The sequence below is a fragment of the Pieris rapae genome, chromosome 23 (assembly GCF_905147795.1).
Source record: "Pieris rapae chromosome 23, ilPieRapa1.1, whole genome shotgun sequence".
Taxonomy (NCBI): Eukaryota; Metazoa; Arthropoda; class Insecta; order Lepidoptera; family Pieridae; genus Pieris; species Pieris rapae.
The window spans coordinates 2,859,368-2,878,780 of record NC_059531.1 but is presented as its reverse complement, the minus strand read 5'-3'; the positions used below and the strand labels follow the sequence as shown (position 1 = coordinate 2,878,780).

The 19,413-nt window shown below is 33.2% G+C and overlaps 1 protein-coding gene across 1 annotated transcript in view; it reads right to left on the bottom strand.

Annotated features, from left to right (window-relative positions):
* LOC111000535 (filamin-A) overlaps positions 1-19,413 on the bottom strand; it is a 126,909-nt gene that overhangs the window by 82,840 nt on the left and 24,656 nt on the right. The window contains exons 6-11 of the mRNA XM_045633560.1: positions 16,732-16,955; positions 8,516-8,657; positions 6,296-6,459; positions 4,545-4,720; positions 3,609-3,721; positions 1,248-1,429 (exon numbers count right to left, since the gene is read on the bottom strand). Of these exons, the coding sequence (XP_045489516.1) occupies positions 1,248-1,429; positions 3,609-3,721; positions 4,545-4,720; positions 6,296-6,459; positions 8,516-8,657; positions 16,732-16,955 (1,001 nt within the window). The remainder of the gene's footprint in view (positions 1-1,247; positions 1,430-3,608; positions 3,722-4,544; positions 4,721-6,295; positions 6,460-8,515; positions 8,658-16,731; positions 16,956-19,413) is intronic.

Sequence of the window (19,413 nt, the reverse complement as noted above, 5' to 3'; positions counted from 1 at the left end):
TATCTCGGGGTGGACTGCGGGGCCCTTAATAACAATTAGTTATGTAAAACACTAAATTAATATAATTTTGTCATTTTTTTTTTGTGAAATGGATTACTCCCCAGACGTTTAAGTTTTTTTTTTGTTAATTGTTTTTCATTTTTTGTACTCTACCCTCTGTTGGTGTTTCTTTATCGTTGTCTCTCATTAGGGTTGCTTGAAAGAAATCGCTTGTAAGCGATAAGGCCGCCCTTTGCCTTATAATTTTTGTAACTGTTTTTTTATTTATTTTTGTTATGTGTGTTTTTGTATAAGGCGATAAAGGATAAATAAATAAATACTTGGCTTGCGATAAAATAATATGTCGTGTAAATATCAAAATCACATTCTATATAAATTTTTGGTCATAAAATGAATTCAAAGTATCAAAAATTGGCATAAACATTAATTTAAGGATCTTAAATAATATATTTAATAGGATGATATTTATTATGTATATGTCAAATGGAATAGACAAGCTGCCCTCTTCACAGGGATTCCTAATCTTTTTTAACAAAACATCCATTTTTATTTTGTAAAATAAACGTTTTTTTTCTGTTTATCAAAATTATTTAACTAGTTAAAGTTATAGATGAACATGTACCAGTATATGATCATCTATAACTTAATCCATGTATTTATATATCTATATTCACACTGTTTACAAACCGTATACGTGCTAATGATAATATACAGTAATAAAAAATCTGCGTTTATTGCACAAGACGCTATGCGACAGAATTTCCATCTAAAGTTCTAATATAGTACTACTTATCGAATACATTAATTAAAAGCGTATATTTTCTCCCTAACTCTCTCTCTCTCTCTCTCTTAATCGGTCCAAATCCCTCTCTCCCTTTTCTTCGACAAAAACGCTGCACATCGCCGTGACGTTTAGTAAAAAATTACCTTCATGCACCAAGAAGTTTCACTTCAAAAAATCTTTATTATAAAGTGTGTGAAAACGATATGACTAATGATCATGACATAATATATCACTTCCCTTTACTATTTTTGCACTTCTTGCCTACCTTATCTAATATACTCATAGTGGTTTTTTCCTTTACACACAGTGATTGTCTGGAAGAAATCGCTCTAAAGCGATAAGGCCGCCAGTTGCTTGTCATTAAATTATGTTTAATATTTTCCTTTTATGTAATGCAACGAAGTGTTAATACATAAATAATAAATAAATAAATAAATATATTTGAAGTAAATTTTTAACTAACCTGGATATGCTCGCCCTTGTACGTAATAGCAATGGTCCATGTGCCAGCTTCATCGGGCTGGAAGGTGGCGCTGGATGCTGTGGTACCAGCTGCTGAAGATGGAGGGTGTCTGGCTTCCAATGGAACAGCTCTGCCACTTGGCGAATGAGCTGTCACGTCAATATCTTGGCGCCGTGGGGCACCTGAGAAACGAGTCGTTTTAATATGCAAAGTTAGCAGTTATCACTGCGATGAAAACAGTTATGAAAAAAGAATATTTTATGTATATGTATGTCAAATTTAATACTGACTGTATATAGTATGGTTAAAATAATATATAAATAAAATACATTATAGGAGTGGATATTTGTTTCATTTTTATTTTAAACTCTCAAACATAACAAATAATAGAATGAGGACAATTAGATTGACAGATAGTTTTAGTCAACTGTATTCACTCTAACATGCATTTCTACTGACTTTTTAAATTTGTCAAACGCACCAATATTGCGAATTGTTGATAGTAATTGATTAAATAATTGCCATTGAAATTACTGTAAAAACAGGAAAAAATATTTCCTTTTGAGAAATCTGTTAATAATAATAAATCGTTTATTTGGAAAGAAAGTTTAAAATTCAGATTGATTAAAAACTGCACATATAAGAAGCATTCAAATATTATATTAATTATCATTATGTCATACCTACAGATTACAACATAAATTACCAGCAAATCGATACATTTAATGTGACTAAATAATTATTTAAAAAATATTTAAAAAAACTCAGGTACCTTTTACTAATAATGGCTTTGTTTATTCCTTCATATTAAATATATATTTTAATCTACCAATCAATCAATCTTACAACTGTGCTTTATTTTTCTGTTTCAATGTGTATTCCGATTTCGGCTTTTGTGTGTAATGTAATTGTTTGGATATTGTTTAGTGATTAGCTGTAGGAATACTTAAATAAATAAATAAAAAATAAAATAATTATGAGTTAAGTTATTTATAATTGTTATCAAAACTTCTCTTCCAAATATTCTTCCACGCTCTGGCAGCGTGGAAGGGTTCCACGGCAGAGGTTTATTACGTTCGGTTACCAGGCTGACCAGAATCGGGTTTAAATTGATTTTTACCCCTTGAAAGAATTAACAATTTAGATAAGACATAACTGTCAAAGTTTTGATACATCTTTTCGATACCGATATATCCCTTGCATTGAAATTCAACCTAACTTTCCTTCCGAACTTTGGAATTATTATCGAAACTTTAATACCATTTTCAGTGGAAAATACTAAGTATAGGAAATTGAAAATTCGGTTTCGAACTCTTAATGTAAAATACGTTATATATTGTGTTTTAATAATTATAATAATACATCGTTTATTTGCAATGAAAGTGGTAAGTAGGTACATCTATGTATAAAAAAAGCCACAAATAATTCATCTACTAGTATTAAATTTATTTATTTTTCATTTTTAAATCTATTCCTTTTTTAAGTTTATAAGTTAAATTTATTAAAATAAAAAATAAATCAGTGGCGCTAAAAACTCTTTAGGCCTACGCCTCACATCTGAATCTGTTTCATGATGATTTTTCAATCTAATCACCTACTTGCTGTAAGTGATGAACACATGTCGGTTTCCTCACGATGTTTTCCTTCACCGTTCGAGCTAATACTAAATGCGCTAAAAATAGTAAGAAAGTCCATTGGTGTTCAACCAGGGATTGAACCTGCGACCTCAGGGATGAGGTCAATGACGTGAAGTGAGTCACTATCACGTCATTGATTTAATAAATAGGAACAAAAATCAATATATTTTACAGTTTAAATTAGACTTGCAACGAATATTCGGTTACTATTCAGTATTCGGCCTATTCGGCTGCTTTTATAATATTCGGCCGAATACTAATAATAATTGGTAATATGAAAAATTAAAATCGATAGATTACGTATATATTCATGTTTCATTTCTATTAAAATCATTGAAGTAGTCATAGTCAAAACTAAGAGAGTACATAAACTGTACTTTACGTAATACGATATCCATAAAATGAACTTGTCGAATCATGCAGTGCGTTAGCAATATACCGCGCCGAGCAACGGCGAACGGAAGATGAGTACATTAGAACAAAGCAAAGGAGCGCGAAACAATCACGTCTGTATAAGTTTTTGACGCTCCAGCCGACTACTTATGCCTAATATTCGGCTATTCGGCCTCGCCGAATATTCTGTATTCGGTATACCGCACGAATATTCTGTATTCGGTATACCGCCGAATATTCTGTATTCGGTATACCGCCGAATATTCTGTATTTGGTATACTGCCGAATATACTATTCGTTGCAATTCTAGTTTAAATTACTATAAAGTTACCTGTCGCGCTAACCAACACTTCTACCAGACTCCCAGCAGCACAAGGTGCCATACCAGGAGGCGGAACCGACACCAATCTTGGCAGTACTCTGAAGAAATATCTCCCATCCACCCTGCAAAAACATATATCTATACTAGCTGACCCGGCAAACGTTGTGTTGCCTAATTCTACTACAATTATAATATTTGATTTCCATCTTGCAACCTTATTGCGGATTTGTGGATAGATTTAAAAAAATAAAAATCGGGATGTAAAAATGGGGGTTGATCGTATAAGAGTGAAAATTGAGAGAGAGATGATTTTTTTTAGTGTCATCACAAAATAAAAAAAATTAATTTAATAAAAAAATTACGGGTAGATTACCCTTATATATATGTTGTCCGATTCTCAGACCTACCCAATATGAACAAAAAATTTCATAAGAATCGGTAAAGCCGTTTCGGAGGAGTTTAACCACAAACACCGCGACACGAGAATTTTATATATAAGATTATTTAATGTATCGCGTTTTTTCAATAATATAAATATATAAAAAAAGCGTATAGCCAGTTCTTCTCGTCCCTATGACCTCTGTTCACAGCAGCTGACCGTGTAGTATATAGACTATTATTCATTTGTGCCAGTGCTCCACGCTATTTTAATATGTGTATATAATCTTAATAATTGCTCTGTATTATGTATATCGTACTCTCTAAGACACAGAATTCAATAAAAATATTAGTTGGAGACTTAGTCTACTTATTAGTCCCATTATCATTCCAATTTTCCAAGTATAAAATTAAGATTGTTAAATCGATTTTATACCCTTAATGGAGTATTATTCCAAAAAAATTTAGTTAAATGTCTATAAGGCGAAAAAAAAACTTTCACTTTTACCGTGGTTTCATAAAACTACACAACATTTTAAAACTGCTTTTATGAAGACCAATACTTACCTCATATCATCAACAACGAGAACGATTTCGTGCATGCCAGCGTGCTCCGGTACAAATTCCCCGGCGCCCCTTGAATCTAGCTTCAACCTGGATTCTTGCTCAAGTGGATTCACAATTAACACCTTTACATCTGACATCGACAGTTCTTTTGATACGCTCTGGACTTTTATAAATGTCTGAAATTAAATATTACTCAATTAAATGTTTTGAGCAGTGTTGGCCTAATGGCTTCAGCGTGCGACTCTGATACCTGAGGTCGTAGGTTCAATCCCTGGCTGTGCACCAATGGACTTTCTTTCTATGTGCGCATTTAACATTTGCTCGAACGGTGAAGGAAAACATAGGTACACTGCCACAGGATTCGAACATTTTAAATTTGTTTTAATTTTAATGTTAATAATTTTTATTATTATGTAGAATTACGTAGGTTTAAAAAATTTTAATTAGTGTATATTTTTTTTTTGATATGATAACTAATAAACATTTCATGTGATTTGAATAAAAAGGATTTTAAAAATTTTTACTTAATAATAATAATAATAATTTATTTATTGCAAGAATATCGTACAAAATGTTAAGGTGGTACAATCGTACATCGTTCGCATATTCTGCCACACACAATGGCGCGCAAATGTATCTTAATTTACATTTTACATTATGAGTAAGAGTCAATTCTTATATTATCTGTATCGTAGGTATATATCATACTTTATTAAATCTGATCAATTACAGAAGCTTCCCTGTCTTAACCAAACATAACAAACGCGAAGAGAAACCTTTTCTATATTAAATAGGAGGTTTTCAATCAAAATCAGCTGATAAAAATTTAAAGGAGAAATGGACGTAAATGACACTTGACACTTTTGCAGTAATAATCATCATCGCTCATCCTTTTCAGCCAATTCGTTTAGGATAGCCGCCATTAAGGTGTGGATCGACTGCCCGACTCCATACGATTGGCTACCTCACCAGCATCTTTTAAAACTCTTCTACATACACATATCTTAAGAATATCTTGTAGAATCGTGACTTTTGAAATTCTTGTATTTCAATTTTTTTGTATTGCATCGCAATTCATGAATCCGTGAGATTACCTTTTTAGTTTTTTTTTGTATTATTTTAGATTAAGGTTCTATAATTTTAATATAATATGTTTTGGTTAGGCATTTCTTCCACATAACCAATAATTTATCTTTTTAGTTTTTTCTTGACTACGCTTACATGGAAGAGATCGCCTGTTAGTTTTTCTAATAAACATACAAACAAAAATATTTTTATTCCTATTGGTAAACAAGTACACTTATGAACGTCAAAAAAAAATTAATCAATCAATCAAAGTGAATTTACATTTACTGCCAGTTCTCAAATCAAGGGCGTAGAACGGAAGAGAAGAACTGGCAATAAAATCTCCGCCACTCTTTTTAATCGCCAAGTTTTTTTACACATTATCCCTTATAATTTTTATGTATTATGTTTAATTTCTGTATAAATGTAACGAAGTGTGAATAAAGAATTATCAATTTATTTCCTTTTGCAAATAAACATTAAAAACAATAAAGCGTACTCGTCCTGGTAATTACAACAGTAAACAATGAAAATCAAAATGTTTTCCAAAAACAATTTATAATCTAACTCGCCTAATCCAGTTGATATGAAGTACCTTAACAATAAACAGGCAATTTATCCTGCTAGCCTCATCTGAAATAAATGAGTTAATCTCCAAGATGCGAGGGAATTCTTAATCTACTCACAGGTTCTCCCACTCTCCCCGAAGTGGAATCGAGTGCGACCCGCAACATGTCATGGACGGGAGGCCTCGGCGGAATATTGCGGAATTGCGTTGCCCAAGCCATTACACCCAAGTGTTCCACGTCACTTTGACTCATGTCCTTCGCTGATAATACTGGCTGAACTCCTGCAATAATATATATATATAAGATTATCTATCTTAATATATATATTTCTTGTGTGCGTGTGTATGTGACTGAATTCCTCCTAAACGACTGGACCAATTTTGATGAAATTTTTTGTGTGTGTTCGTGGAGATTCGAGAATGGTTTAGATTCACAATTTTGTCCGCTGGACAATGGTTTTTTAATTAATAAGTAGTTGTTGATTTTGGAATGTTTTACATTGGATCCGACAGACGGCGCTACCATCGCACTGTCAAATTTTAAATAATATTCGAATTTTAATTTTAGTCTGTCCCGACAGTTAGCGCTGCGATCAAATTTAAAAAAAAGTTTTGTTATCATTGTGTTATTGTAGACCATGTGCTGGATCGTTAGATATTGTCATAACATTTGAATAATAATTTTCATCAAAATGGTCCAGAATGTTTTAGCTTATTAAAAAAAGTTTGAAATTTTCAAATTAAAGACGTATAGACAGGACAACGTCTGTCGGATCCGCTAGTATATATATATAATCATCATCTAAATATATATATAATATATTAAAATATTATCCTGGTAACACTGGTAACAAATTTAATAACTTAACGGTTGACATATGTTCGCTTGGAGTGTGGTGACATCAAGGAGAGCTTTGGTACAAAATTATTTTAACCAGGATGAATGAAATGTATTGACTTCATTTTCATTTTCATTGTCAACAAATTAAATTCTGTTTTCTTTTTCTTTTTTTTTTATTTAACACTAAAAATGTTTGAAATGTTTACCTTCTTGTTATGTATATATATATATATATAAATGAAATATTTGTGAAGATTTATAATTGGCCCACAATGTTATATATATATTCATCTATTTTTATATTGTGCTGTGAATTTTCTGAATAAATAAACTAAAAAAATTATCTTAATTGTATGCTGGTAAAAATAAAAATTGTATTTATTATTTATTTGCAATCATATATGTAATAAAATTGTAATGGTAATGTGGTAAATCACAGAACAGATTTTTATTTAATTTTTTTCTTATGTTACTTTAATGACGTTGTGGTTTATGACATTTTCCTTTGAATAATTGTAATGTTAAACTTGGTGAGTTTCTTGCCCGTTCTTCTCAGAACAGGGCCTCCTGGTAGTTTTGCGAACGGGTGGCGTAGTCTTGTTCTTTCGCTAATTTTGTAAACGTTTTTGACATTCATAAGCATGCCCTAACACGTATCTAAACTGAATATATGAATTTTAATTTGATTTGATTTAATAAAATGTCATATCACTAACTACTAACTGACGTGAGACCGATCTTGAATTGGATTGTCATGATTCATATGCACTGTTTACTATTTGTTTTGTTTTATGTAACTTGTATCAGTTTAGTTTATTTTTATTTCTTTTTGTTTCTGTTAAGTATGTTTTTTTTTGTTTTCCCTTTTTTATTTTTGCACTTCTTGCCTACCTTATCTAATATACTCATAGTGGTTTTTTCCTTTACTAACAGTGGTTGTCTGGAAGAAATCGCTCTAAAGCGATAAGGCCGCCAGTTGCTTGTCATTAAATTATGTTTAATATTTTCCTTTTATGTAATGCAACGAAGTGTTAATAAATAAATAAATAAAATTATTCAGTACGATTTCCAAGTCAATCTACATATTTAGAACATAAAGAATTATTTAATATTGAAATGGTCACTATAAGATTTTGTTAGGTTAGACAATCACTTAATAATTTAAGCCCAACCTTTAACAGGCATCAGTCTCACTTAAGCAATAGCAGTTGCTCCAAAGAAGAATGACAATTATTGTATATGTTTTTGTGAGAAAAAAATAATAATATAATAATAATAATAATAATAAGTCTTTATTCATTTAAGTTGGTACATCTTTCTTTTCATAGTGTAAGATTTGGGAACCCTTTTAAGTAAATATACCTGTGTTAGGGTTCCCAGCTCTTCCATAACAAAGTTAATTACTTAAAATAATTTAACCAGTTCATTTCCTTTTAAATTTTTTACTTGTAATAAAAAAAATAATAATAATAATTCGATATACAATACAATACATACCAAGCTTTTTAGCGGCATCAATAGCCATTTGGTTGTTCTCCTCCCAACGTGCTGGATCTCTGCGGAGCTTACTTGCCGGAGGTGCAGGACCTCCCATGGACCTCACCAGTTCATTCGCAACACGACCGTCGTTCCAGTCCGTCTAAAAGATTTTTTTTTTTTAATTGATAAAGTTTGCCAACGCTCGGCACACTGATACATTGGTAAAAACAAACACAAAATAGTATTGTCTTTTATTAACATAACTTTTACACATTTAAAGAAAAACACTTTTTTACGGATCACGCGAAACGTCGGTTTCAATTTAAAATTATGTCTTAATAATTATAAGTTTAAATACAATAATACATGACTATAATCCGTAAAAAAGTGTTTTTCTTCAAACACAAAATACAATTTTTAATGTGACAAGTAATTTGAGGCGAACATGACATTCATTTAGAGCACATACAAATATGAATCGAAACAATTTTTAAAAAATGAATCACATATTTCAAATGTGTTAATAATTAATTTAATTAAACATTATAAAAACTATTGTGAATGCTAGTATCATATTTAGGGTATTTAAAGAATTGTTATGGTGAAAGCAAAGCAGGGCATCTCTGAGGTCGTAGGTTCGAGCCCCGGCTGTGCACCAAGGGAGTTTCCATGTGTGTATTTATAGTATTATCTATATATATAAAGCAAAGTGTTAGTTAGATTTTTAGATTATTTATTTAATTATTTATTTATGTACAGGTATAATACATGAATTTTTGAGTAATAAACTATTTAACACACTCTCCCACACACACACACACACACACACCCTGGGCGAATACCTGAACACTGCACACCATAATAGAATCACTTGTTAAATTGATTAAATTTATCATGTCACATAATACAAACATAATATAGTATCATAATAATAGGTAAGTTAAGATATTTAGAATTGGTGTCAAACTTATACCTAATCTAAATATTCGCCCACGCTATAAAAGCACCTTGCCTTTAAAAAATTTAATCACCTTCCCCTTAAAAGAATTGCACATCAGTGATCTATAACTTCTAGGAAGGTGATTAAATAGTTTTATAGTCATGACGTTTAATAGCAGAACAAGTAATAAAATATCGAAAAAGTTATCGTATAACAATAAACAAATTTTATGAATGCTAACAGCATGTGGTGCCATCTGTTGACAAAACTACGCATTATTTTATATCTTCGCAATTGTAAGCTATAAAACATTATATTACTGTATTTGCAAAAATGTTGTGTTCATGTGAATGAAATCCTAAATTAAGTTTAACTAAACTTAATAATAAGATAGATAATAATATAATCCAAATATCTATGATGGGACAGGTTTCTTACAGAAATATGTCTTGCCATTTAGGGTTTTTTTTTTTTTATTGATAAAGATTGCCAACGCTCGGCACACTGATACATTGGTAAAAACAAACACAAAATACAATTTTGAATGTGATGAGCAATTAGAGGCAAACATGACATTCATTTAGAGCACATACAAAATCAAAAGAAACAATTTTTAACAAAACAAACATTACAAAAAAGAAACAATTACAAAAAACTAAACTAAAATCGATTTTAAAGTGTGAGGGGAGCAACTCTGGATATCCAGACCTAGCTTGTTTATCAGAATGCTTAATCTGGACACCGGAGAGCTTTGACCAAAACGCGTCCTACGGAAAGGAGGGACAAATGAAATAACGGGATGCCTAGGGGATCGAGAGGGTACATGAATCTTAAATTTAGAAAGAAGGTTCGGACAATCAATCTTATTATTGAATATCTTTGCTGCAAACGATATATCAATAATTTATCTGCGATTCTCCAATGACATCATATTAAAAATCCTTTTTTTTTTTTTTTTCTCCCGGACCGCCGATAGGTGTAGACGTGTAGTGGACCCCTTGTAAAAGTTTATTTAAATATTAAATTATAAATTTGGTAACACTAAATTCAAAGAAGAAAATAGGAGCGCATAAAATCACAAGAGGTAACCGGCGTGTGAAGATACCCAACGTGTGAAGACTACGTAGACAGAGAAACGATCCTGCCACCCTGGTACCTGAGATCGGCGACAACAAACCAGCGCCTGCGCAGCGAACAAGAAGTACGGGTAACACACCTAATTATTAACTATTGGTCATACGTGACCTTGAAGGCGACCACTCACCGCTAAGCTCCACCTTTCACAAGCGCCACTGGATAATTACCTAATTAGCGACACCCCTTTCGCTAATTACCTTGTGACTAATTGGCCCGTTGTAAGATACGCATTAGTGGTTACTTTGCTGTGCATTATTCCCTGGTACAATGTCCGCAACACAGTTAAATAAGTCGTTATCTGACAGTAACATAAATGAAGCAGGTATTGAAAGTACACCACCGAATTTTATTTCCATGCGAAATAGTAGGGTCAATAAAAGGTGCAGAGTAGAAAGAGAACAGGAAATGCATACTTCACCCGCTGAACCTTCGGATTTTTCTCAATTTAAATTATACATGAAAGAATTGTTCGCGTCATTTACGAAGACTCAGCAACAAGAACTTAGAGAAATTAATAACAATCTCAAGGAAATGCAATTAACTAACAGTAACATAGAAACATCAATCACGCGTTTGTTTGCTCAACAAGAAGAGTTTCAGAAGAAGATAGAATCACTAGAGGTACAGACTAAGAAAGATAGGGAGTATATTAATATCCTAGAAGATAAAATAGAGGATCTGCAAAGGACAACTCGGAAGACATGTATTGAAATTAAAAATGTGCCAAAGAACGGAAACGAAAATAGAGACGACTTAATTAATATGGTATTGTGTCTCTCAAAATCTGTAAATTTTAATATGAGTCAGCAAGACATAAAAGATATTTACAGAATCCAGAGTAGAAAGTCTGGGGTAAATAACACCCCCATAATTGTCGAACTAGCCTCATCGATTCTTAAAATGGATTTACTTCTGAAAGTCAAGAGCTACAATATTAAAAATAAAACAAAGATACAGGCTAAACATCTCGGATTTACCAAAAATGAAGAAACCCCTGTCTTTATATCGGAACAGTTAACATCAAAAGGAGCCCGACTATTTTTCCTGGCCCGAGACCTTACAAAATCAAAAGAGTACAAATTCTGCTGGACTAAACATGGCCGAGTCTTCGTCAAGAAAGATGAAAATTCTCGGGTTATCCTCATTAACAGCGAAGCCCAGGTACACCTTTTGCTACAGGAAACGTGACTATACTGTGAAACTTCTTTTTATTTCTTACTATTCTTATCGCTTATTTTTTGTGCATGTATTAGTATTAAGAAAATAATTATTAGTCTATTCATACTTAAAGTTTTAGCATTTATAATTAACCTACATTGTTTTGATAAACCAAGTAACAGTAGTTCAAAAAGTTGTAATCTACGGTATCTAAAAGTATTATTCAGTGTAAAATCCCTTTTTTACGGACATACATACACACTTAAACACACATACACAAAATCATACACACTCTTACACAATAAGTTTAACTGTCTCAATAGCACTATATGTACTCTCAAAACATCGTTATCCTGCAACGGTACTTACATGCAATTATTCAATAGAGTAAAGGGCAAGCTACGCCATTCTGCACGCGTAACTGAATATGGATAATCATTTAAACACCTTATGGGAACTAGATAATACAGAAATTAGTAACTCAAAAATAATTGACATCGAAGAATTTAGTAACTACGTTGAGCAAAATAATTTCACTGTCTTGACACAAAATATTAGAAGTATTTACAGTAATTTTGACGACCTTCAGGTAAATTTACAGCAAATGAATCATGATGTGGATGTAATGATCCTTACAGAGTGCAGACTAAATAATAGTAAACGCTTACCACTCCTCCGTAATTACTCTTCATATCATACTACAAATCAGCTCAATCAAAATGATGGCGTTGTAGCATACATAAAAAACAACCATCTCTGTCGGGTAACAGAAGTTTCACTCTCGCACGCCTCGGCTATACAGCTAATTATCGCCGAATACGTTATTATAGGTATATATCGTTCCCCATCACACGCCTGTGCAGATAATTTCATAACTTCCCTAAATAGTTATCTCGATACTATTACTACACCTAAAAATATTATAATAACTGGGGATATAAACATCAACCTAATAGGTAGAGAGTCTGAATCCTTACAACAGCGTCACAATAGATTAAATTATTTAAACATGCTGGCAGGACATGGGCTGCTTCCCGGGCACTGTCTACCTACTAGAGAGTCGAACTGCCTCGACCATGTTTTTCTGAAATTCGATAAACTTAAGAGCTCTGCTTTTGTGGCTGTCTTGACTACAACTATCACGGACCATGCCATGGTAGTATTAAACCTAGCACAAAAAACTGTAACTAGAAACTGCCATAGGTATTCAACTTCTATTGACTTTGAAAACGCGTCTAAAGACTTATTTAACTCAGACATGTCATTTTTCAATATTTACAATGATCCGGAGACCTTGGCTAATAAATTTATCCATGAAATAAAAACCATATTACTTTGTAACACTAAAACTAAGACAATCTCTAATAGCAAGCGAATTCTTAAACCTTGGATATCACTAGGAGCCCTACGCTGTATTAAACTTCGCAATAAAATGCAACTTAAACTAAAGAAAAATCCTTTTAACGTAATCTTAAAAATAACATTTAGACGCTTTCGTAACTTCTGTTCAAACTTAATTAAAAAACTTAAACGACAATTTCATAAAACTCAAATAGCTAACTCAGTTAAAAATCCTAAACAGCTTTGGATAAAAATTAATGAAGTAACTCAATTTAAAACCCCCAAATCCTCAAATACATGTCTACTGAATATTACTCCGAATCCGCTTGACTCACTAAACCGTATCAACCAATTCTTTGTTAAAATAGGGTCAACTTTAGCTGAGGACATTTTACTTAACTTCGGTAACCCAACAACTACAGACATTTGTTCTCGGGTGTCTTCGTTTGTTCTTCTTGAGACTAGTCCTCGTGAGGTGGATGCTATACTCATGGGTCTCGATTCTGGGAGCGCACCTGGTTTGGATGGTATACCCACAAAGTTTTTGAAAATGTCCAGAGACTTTATTGTCCCGCTCATTAGCCAGCTGGCTAATTCCTGCTTCAAAACAGGAATATTTCCAGCCGTATTTAAGAGATCGTTGATTACGCCTGTGCATAAGAGTGGGGACCTGAACGACGTCAATAACTACCGTCCTATATCCGTACTGCCATGTATCTCTAAAATATTAGAAAAGTTACTGAACAATAGACTGGTCAATTACTTAAATAAATTCAAAATTTTATCCAACACACAATACGGATTTAGGAAGGGCCTGCCTACACAAGATGCCGTGACTGCACTTACTAATGACATAATTGATAATGTAGACAGAGGTATTAAATGCGTAACAATATTCTTGGACCTTAAAAAGGCATTTGATACCGTTTCCGTTCCCATTCTTCTGCGCAGGCTGGAAGCCATAGGAATTCGTGATACAGCTCTCTCCCTTTTTAGAAGTTATCTACAAGGTCGAAAACAACAAGTTAAAATTAATAATTTGATAAGTGAAGAAGAAACCGTGGAATATGGCGTCCCGCAGGGAAGCGTGCTTGGCCCGACATTGTTCCTGATATATATAAATGACCTTTGTAATATTCGGAGCAATGGCGGACGGATCTACTCATACGCGGATGATACCGCGATTGTGTACACGGGAGCGACTTGGATGGCTGTGAAATCCGCAGCTGAACTAGGTCTGGCTGAAGTAGCTGGCTGGCTTAATACCAACTTACTTTCACTTAATGTTAATAAAACAAATTTTATATGTTTTACTGCGAATCAAAGATCTCAGCCGGGTTACGACTTTGGAGTTAGGATTCATAGGTGTGGTGATCCGATTGCCCAGAATTGTAGCTGTCAGACCATAGAACGTGTCAACTCTACCAAATATCTTGGAGTTACAGTGGACCAAAGGTTATCATGGCACTTACACATCGAAACAATTATGGCCCGGGTTAGAAAACTTATTTGGATATTTAAAAACTTACGCTACGTCATGCCCGCGTCATTGCTTAATAAAGTTTATCTAGCCCTGGCTCAATCTATTATAATATACTGCATTCCCGTATGGGGAGGAGCAACTAAAACTAAGTTTTTAGATTTAGAGAGATCTCAAAGGGCCCTTATTAAAGTAATGAACTACAAACCATATAGATACTCTACCGATGACCTTTACAGAAATAGTGGTTTATTGAGCGTTAGAAAATTATACATTTTGCATATCACCCTACGTATGCACAAAACACTACCATTTAGTCCAGGTAAACTAAAGAAGAGACGTAAAGATATTGTAGCATACGCCCCACGCGTGCACACAGTTTTTGCTCAACGTCAATATACTACACAGGCTGCCTACATCTATAATAAACTGAATCAGAAATTAAATATATATCCGATGTTATTATATAATTGTAAGAATACCGTAATTGGGTGGTTGAAAACTATCACATATGAAGAAACAGAATTAATTTTGACGAGAATCAGATAAACACACACACACACACACACACACACGCACGCACACACACACACACACACACACACGCACACACAAACACACAAACACACACACACACACACACACACACACACACAAACACACATGCACGCACTCACACGCACGCACGCAAAGACCGTGCGTTATTATTTGTTTAATTTAGTTAGTTTTTAATTCAAAAATAAATAAATAGAAAAATAATATATTTTGTAACTAAGTTTGTCAAGTCATATTTCAGTTGTTTTGGTCCAAACATTGTAATCTATAATTTAAGGGAAGTTGCGAGGTTGCTCCATCACAAGTATTATTTAACTTACTGGGGCTACCTCAATTTTACATGTATGTTAATGTTTGTGATTCAATAAAATACTTTTTTTTTTTTTTTTTTTTTTTTTTTAAAGTGTGCCAGCCTGGTTTCGTACGTTGGCAACTTTTTTTTCGAGATGCCACCGGAGAAAAGCAGATGCCACAGTAACCTCTTTTGTAATCTCTCGAGTCGTAGCATGTGCGTCGCATAATGCGGCCTCCATACAACTGAACCATATTCTAGAATGCTCCGCACGAGGCTATTGTATAATAGTATGTAGGGTTGTAGCCGATAGAATTATTATTAATGTTTTGTAACCACAAGTGTGCCAAAGAGCGATGGATAGGAGTCTACTTAACTTAATAAGTCGAATTGGTTCGGAAATACTTCAGTCGGCAGCTGGTTCCACAAAGTGGTAGTGCGCGGCAAAAACTGACTAGAAGAGCAGTTGTGGAACTACATTTATTATGTTTGATACAAACAAAACAATTAATCTCTCGAAACTTACTAAGTGCTTTTGTATTTATGGTGTAAATTTTATCTACTTAGATGATGAATGATAAATCTTTTACGGAAACTAATGCTTCGGTGAGAGTGCGTAGATTATCTTCCTTTGAATTTCTGCTGTACAAATATTATCTGTCCACGGCATATCCCTATTTACCATTCACATAAGTTCTCCTACCGTTTCCCTTGGATAGTTTACTATTATGTAATATAACAAAAACCTTAGCTACAGCAACGCTTTTCCGAGTCTACTAGTCTTAATATATATATTTCTTGTGTGCGTGTGTATGTGACTGAACTCCTCCTAAACGACTGGACCAATTTTGATGAAATTTTTTGTGTGTGTTCGTGGAGATTCGAGAATGGTTTAGATTCACAATTTTGTCCGCTGGACAATGTTTTTTTAAATTAATTAGTAGTTGTTGATTTTGGAATGTTTTACATTGGATCCGACAGACGGCGCTACCATCGCACTGTCAAATTTTAAATAATATTCGAATTTTAATTTTAGTCTGTCCCGACAGTTAGCGCTGCGATCAAATTAAAAAAAAGTTTTGTTATCATTGTGTTATTGTAGACCATGTGCTGGATCGTTAGATATTGTCATAACATTTGAATAATAATTTTCATCAAAATGGTCCAGAATGTTTTAGCTTATTAAAAAAAGTTTGAAATTTTCAAATTAAAGACGTATAGACAGGACAACGTCTGTCGGATCCGCTAGTTTGTTATATATTTTTATTGAGGAGGTCACTTTTGCGTTCATTTGACAGATGACAGTTGACTTTGCGTACTTTGCGACTTACCGTAAAGTTAGATATGGGTCTCTCCAATCTTGAATTAACCCAGTCCAGGGTGGTTTTCATTCCTGCAGAATCTGGCTTCATGAAATATGACAGGTATGTCATACCAGACAATTCGTCCAGCCAGGGTGAAGCCAGGTACTCCGGCTCCAACACCATTGGTACTTGTAACTCGCGGTGGGCCAGTTTCATGGCTCTCCGACAGTTTTCGACTGCTTCGTGACGATCTGAAAAATACATTTTTAAAGTGAAACTTTTATTACATCGTCTCAATCTTTTTGGTCTATGTGGCGCATGTCGCGTGACGGTCGGCCGCGGAGTAGGGATAAAGTGAAAGGCAGCGCACATAGTTCGCAGCAGCTGACCGTATAGTGTATTGACTATTATTCATTTGTGCCAGTGCTCCATGCTATTTTAATACGTGTATATAATCTTAATAATTGTTATGTATTATGTATATCTATAAGACACAAAATTCAATAAAAATATTCGTTGGAGACTTAGTCTACTTTTATTAGTCCCATTATCATTCCAATTTTCCAAGTATAAAATTAAGATTGATAAAGCGATTTTATACCCTAAATGGATTATTATTCCAAAATATATGTGATATTGTGTCTATAATGTGAAAAAAAGATTCACATTTACCGTGGTTTCCTAAAACCACACAACATTTTTTTTACTAGTGAGTCACTGTTTTTTCTGATTATTTATTAATTAATTTTGGTTTAATTAAGTAAGTTTAATTTATCTGTAAACATAGAATAATGATGTGGAATAAAAAAGTATCTAAACAATTCAGTTAAAACTTAACTAAATTCACGTTCCGAAAAAAGAAAAAACGTTCCTCAAATCAGTCATAATCGAAATGAGCATTAATTTTCGAAGCCCCATTGTACGCACAAAGAAACGCACATAGAAAGAAACTCCATTTGTGCACAGCCGGCGATCGAACCTAGGGTATGAGAGTCGCACGCCGAAGCCTCTAGGCCAACACTGCTCAATATAACAAATATAACCGATAAAAAATGTCTCCTCTCTTTCTCACAAATTGTATTTAGGCTAGATAACAAACAAATAAGTTCTTTAGTTAAAACCTTGGAAGACGTAACATACGAAACGGCTATGGAAAATATTATTTTTCCGGGAAAATAATTGTCTTTAACAGCTTATCATGTAGTAGTTTGCAAATAGGAAACAAAAATATCGCGTAATCCGGATTTGGGATTGGAAAGCTCTGTGTAAAGAATGTTTAGATGTAAAGGAGGTTTTAATAAACTATGTATACAATGCAACCTTACATGATTTAACGAGATTTACTACGAATGGCAAAAAATATAGTATGATGAACTCAAAATAACTTTATTCATTTACATAACCAAGTAACTTACGTCAACAGAAAATTTAATTGATTCTAAATTTACATTTACTACCAAGTCAAGGGCGTACAGCGGGCAAGAGAAACTGGCAAGAAATTTTTTTAATCGCCAATTTTAGAGACGTACAAATTGTTTGTATTATTGTTCCTTGCTTGAAGTGCAAACGAGAGCGCGGAACGAGCGACAAAGACGCATTCAGCAGCGTTCGACATCTGTCTCTCTCCTACTTTTTTTTTTTAACTTGGTGGCCGAGTCGCAAAACTCGGTACAAATAAATGTAACTTGATCAATTCAATTGTTATTTCTATTTACCTCCTTCTCTATATACAAAATATCAAACAAATAAAAATACAATTTTCCTTTGAAAAATGCAACCATTCCATCAGTTTTTCTTATGACGTTGTCATGTTCAATTATCATCAGTAAACTATTAGGACTTTACAGACAACCTATTTTATATGACATCAAAACATTTATACACAACATAAGCCAGCTAAAAAAAACTAACAACAAAAAAAAACGCAAAACCAAAGCGGAACTTAAACCTCTTTAAGAGGAAAAATAAATTCACAAATTCACGGTATGTTAGATGAATGTTTTAAAGTATATTAATATTTTCATCAATCTTAGTAATCGAGTTGTAAGAGCGATATTTCAATGTCTATTCAATTCCGATATGTTTAAATTTATAAGAGACTAGCTGACCCGGCGAACTTCCTTTTTTTTGTTCCGCCTTATATGCCATAAATGAGTAGATTTTTGATTTTATTAAGTTAATTGTTTTATTATATATAGTTGTCAGGTTGATCTAGCTGACGCGATAGTTATGACTATGAATATTGTATTCGAATTGGTTTAATTCATAAAAAGAGTGTTTTTGATTCTAATGCTTTATGGTATACAACATTCTTAGTTTTTTTTATCTTCTCTTTGACTATATTTGCAGCACGCATTCAGTCAATTCTATGTCAAATGTCTTAAGGTTACATTAATAATTTTATATGCTGGTTAAGTAATTTTAAATTTTCAAATTTTCCGCGAAATTTCCTTAATTTTTTTCTTGAATAAGAACCTTCTCCTGATAATAATGAACAGAACAAAAAAAGATTTAGCGAAATCGGTCCAGCCGTTCAGGCGTGATGCCGTGGCCAAGGGAAATAGGGATTCATTTGTATATATATATAGATTTGAACTACTGTACTTGTGTGTGCTCCGGCAGAGCTAAGCTCGCCAAACAGCCCGTGCTGAGCTGTAAAGGCCCCTAAGGCCAACAGCGAGATTCCATTCAAAAAAAAAAAAAAAAAAA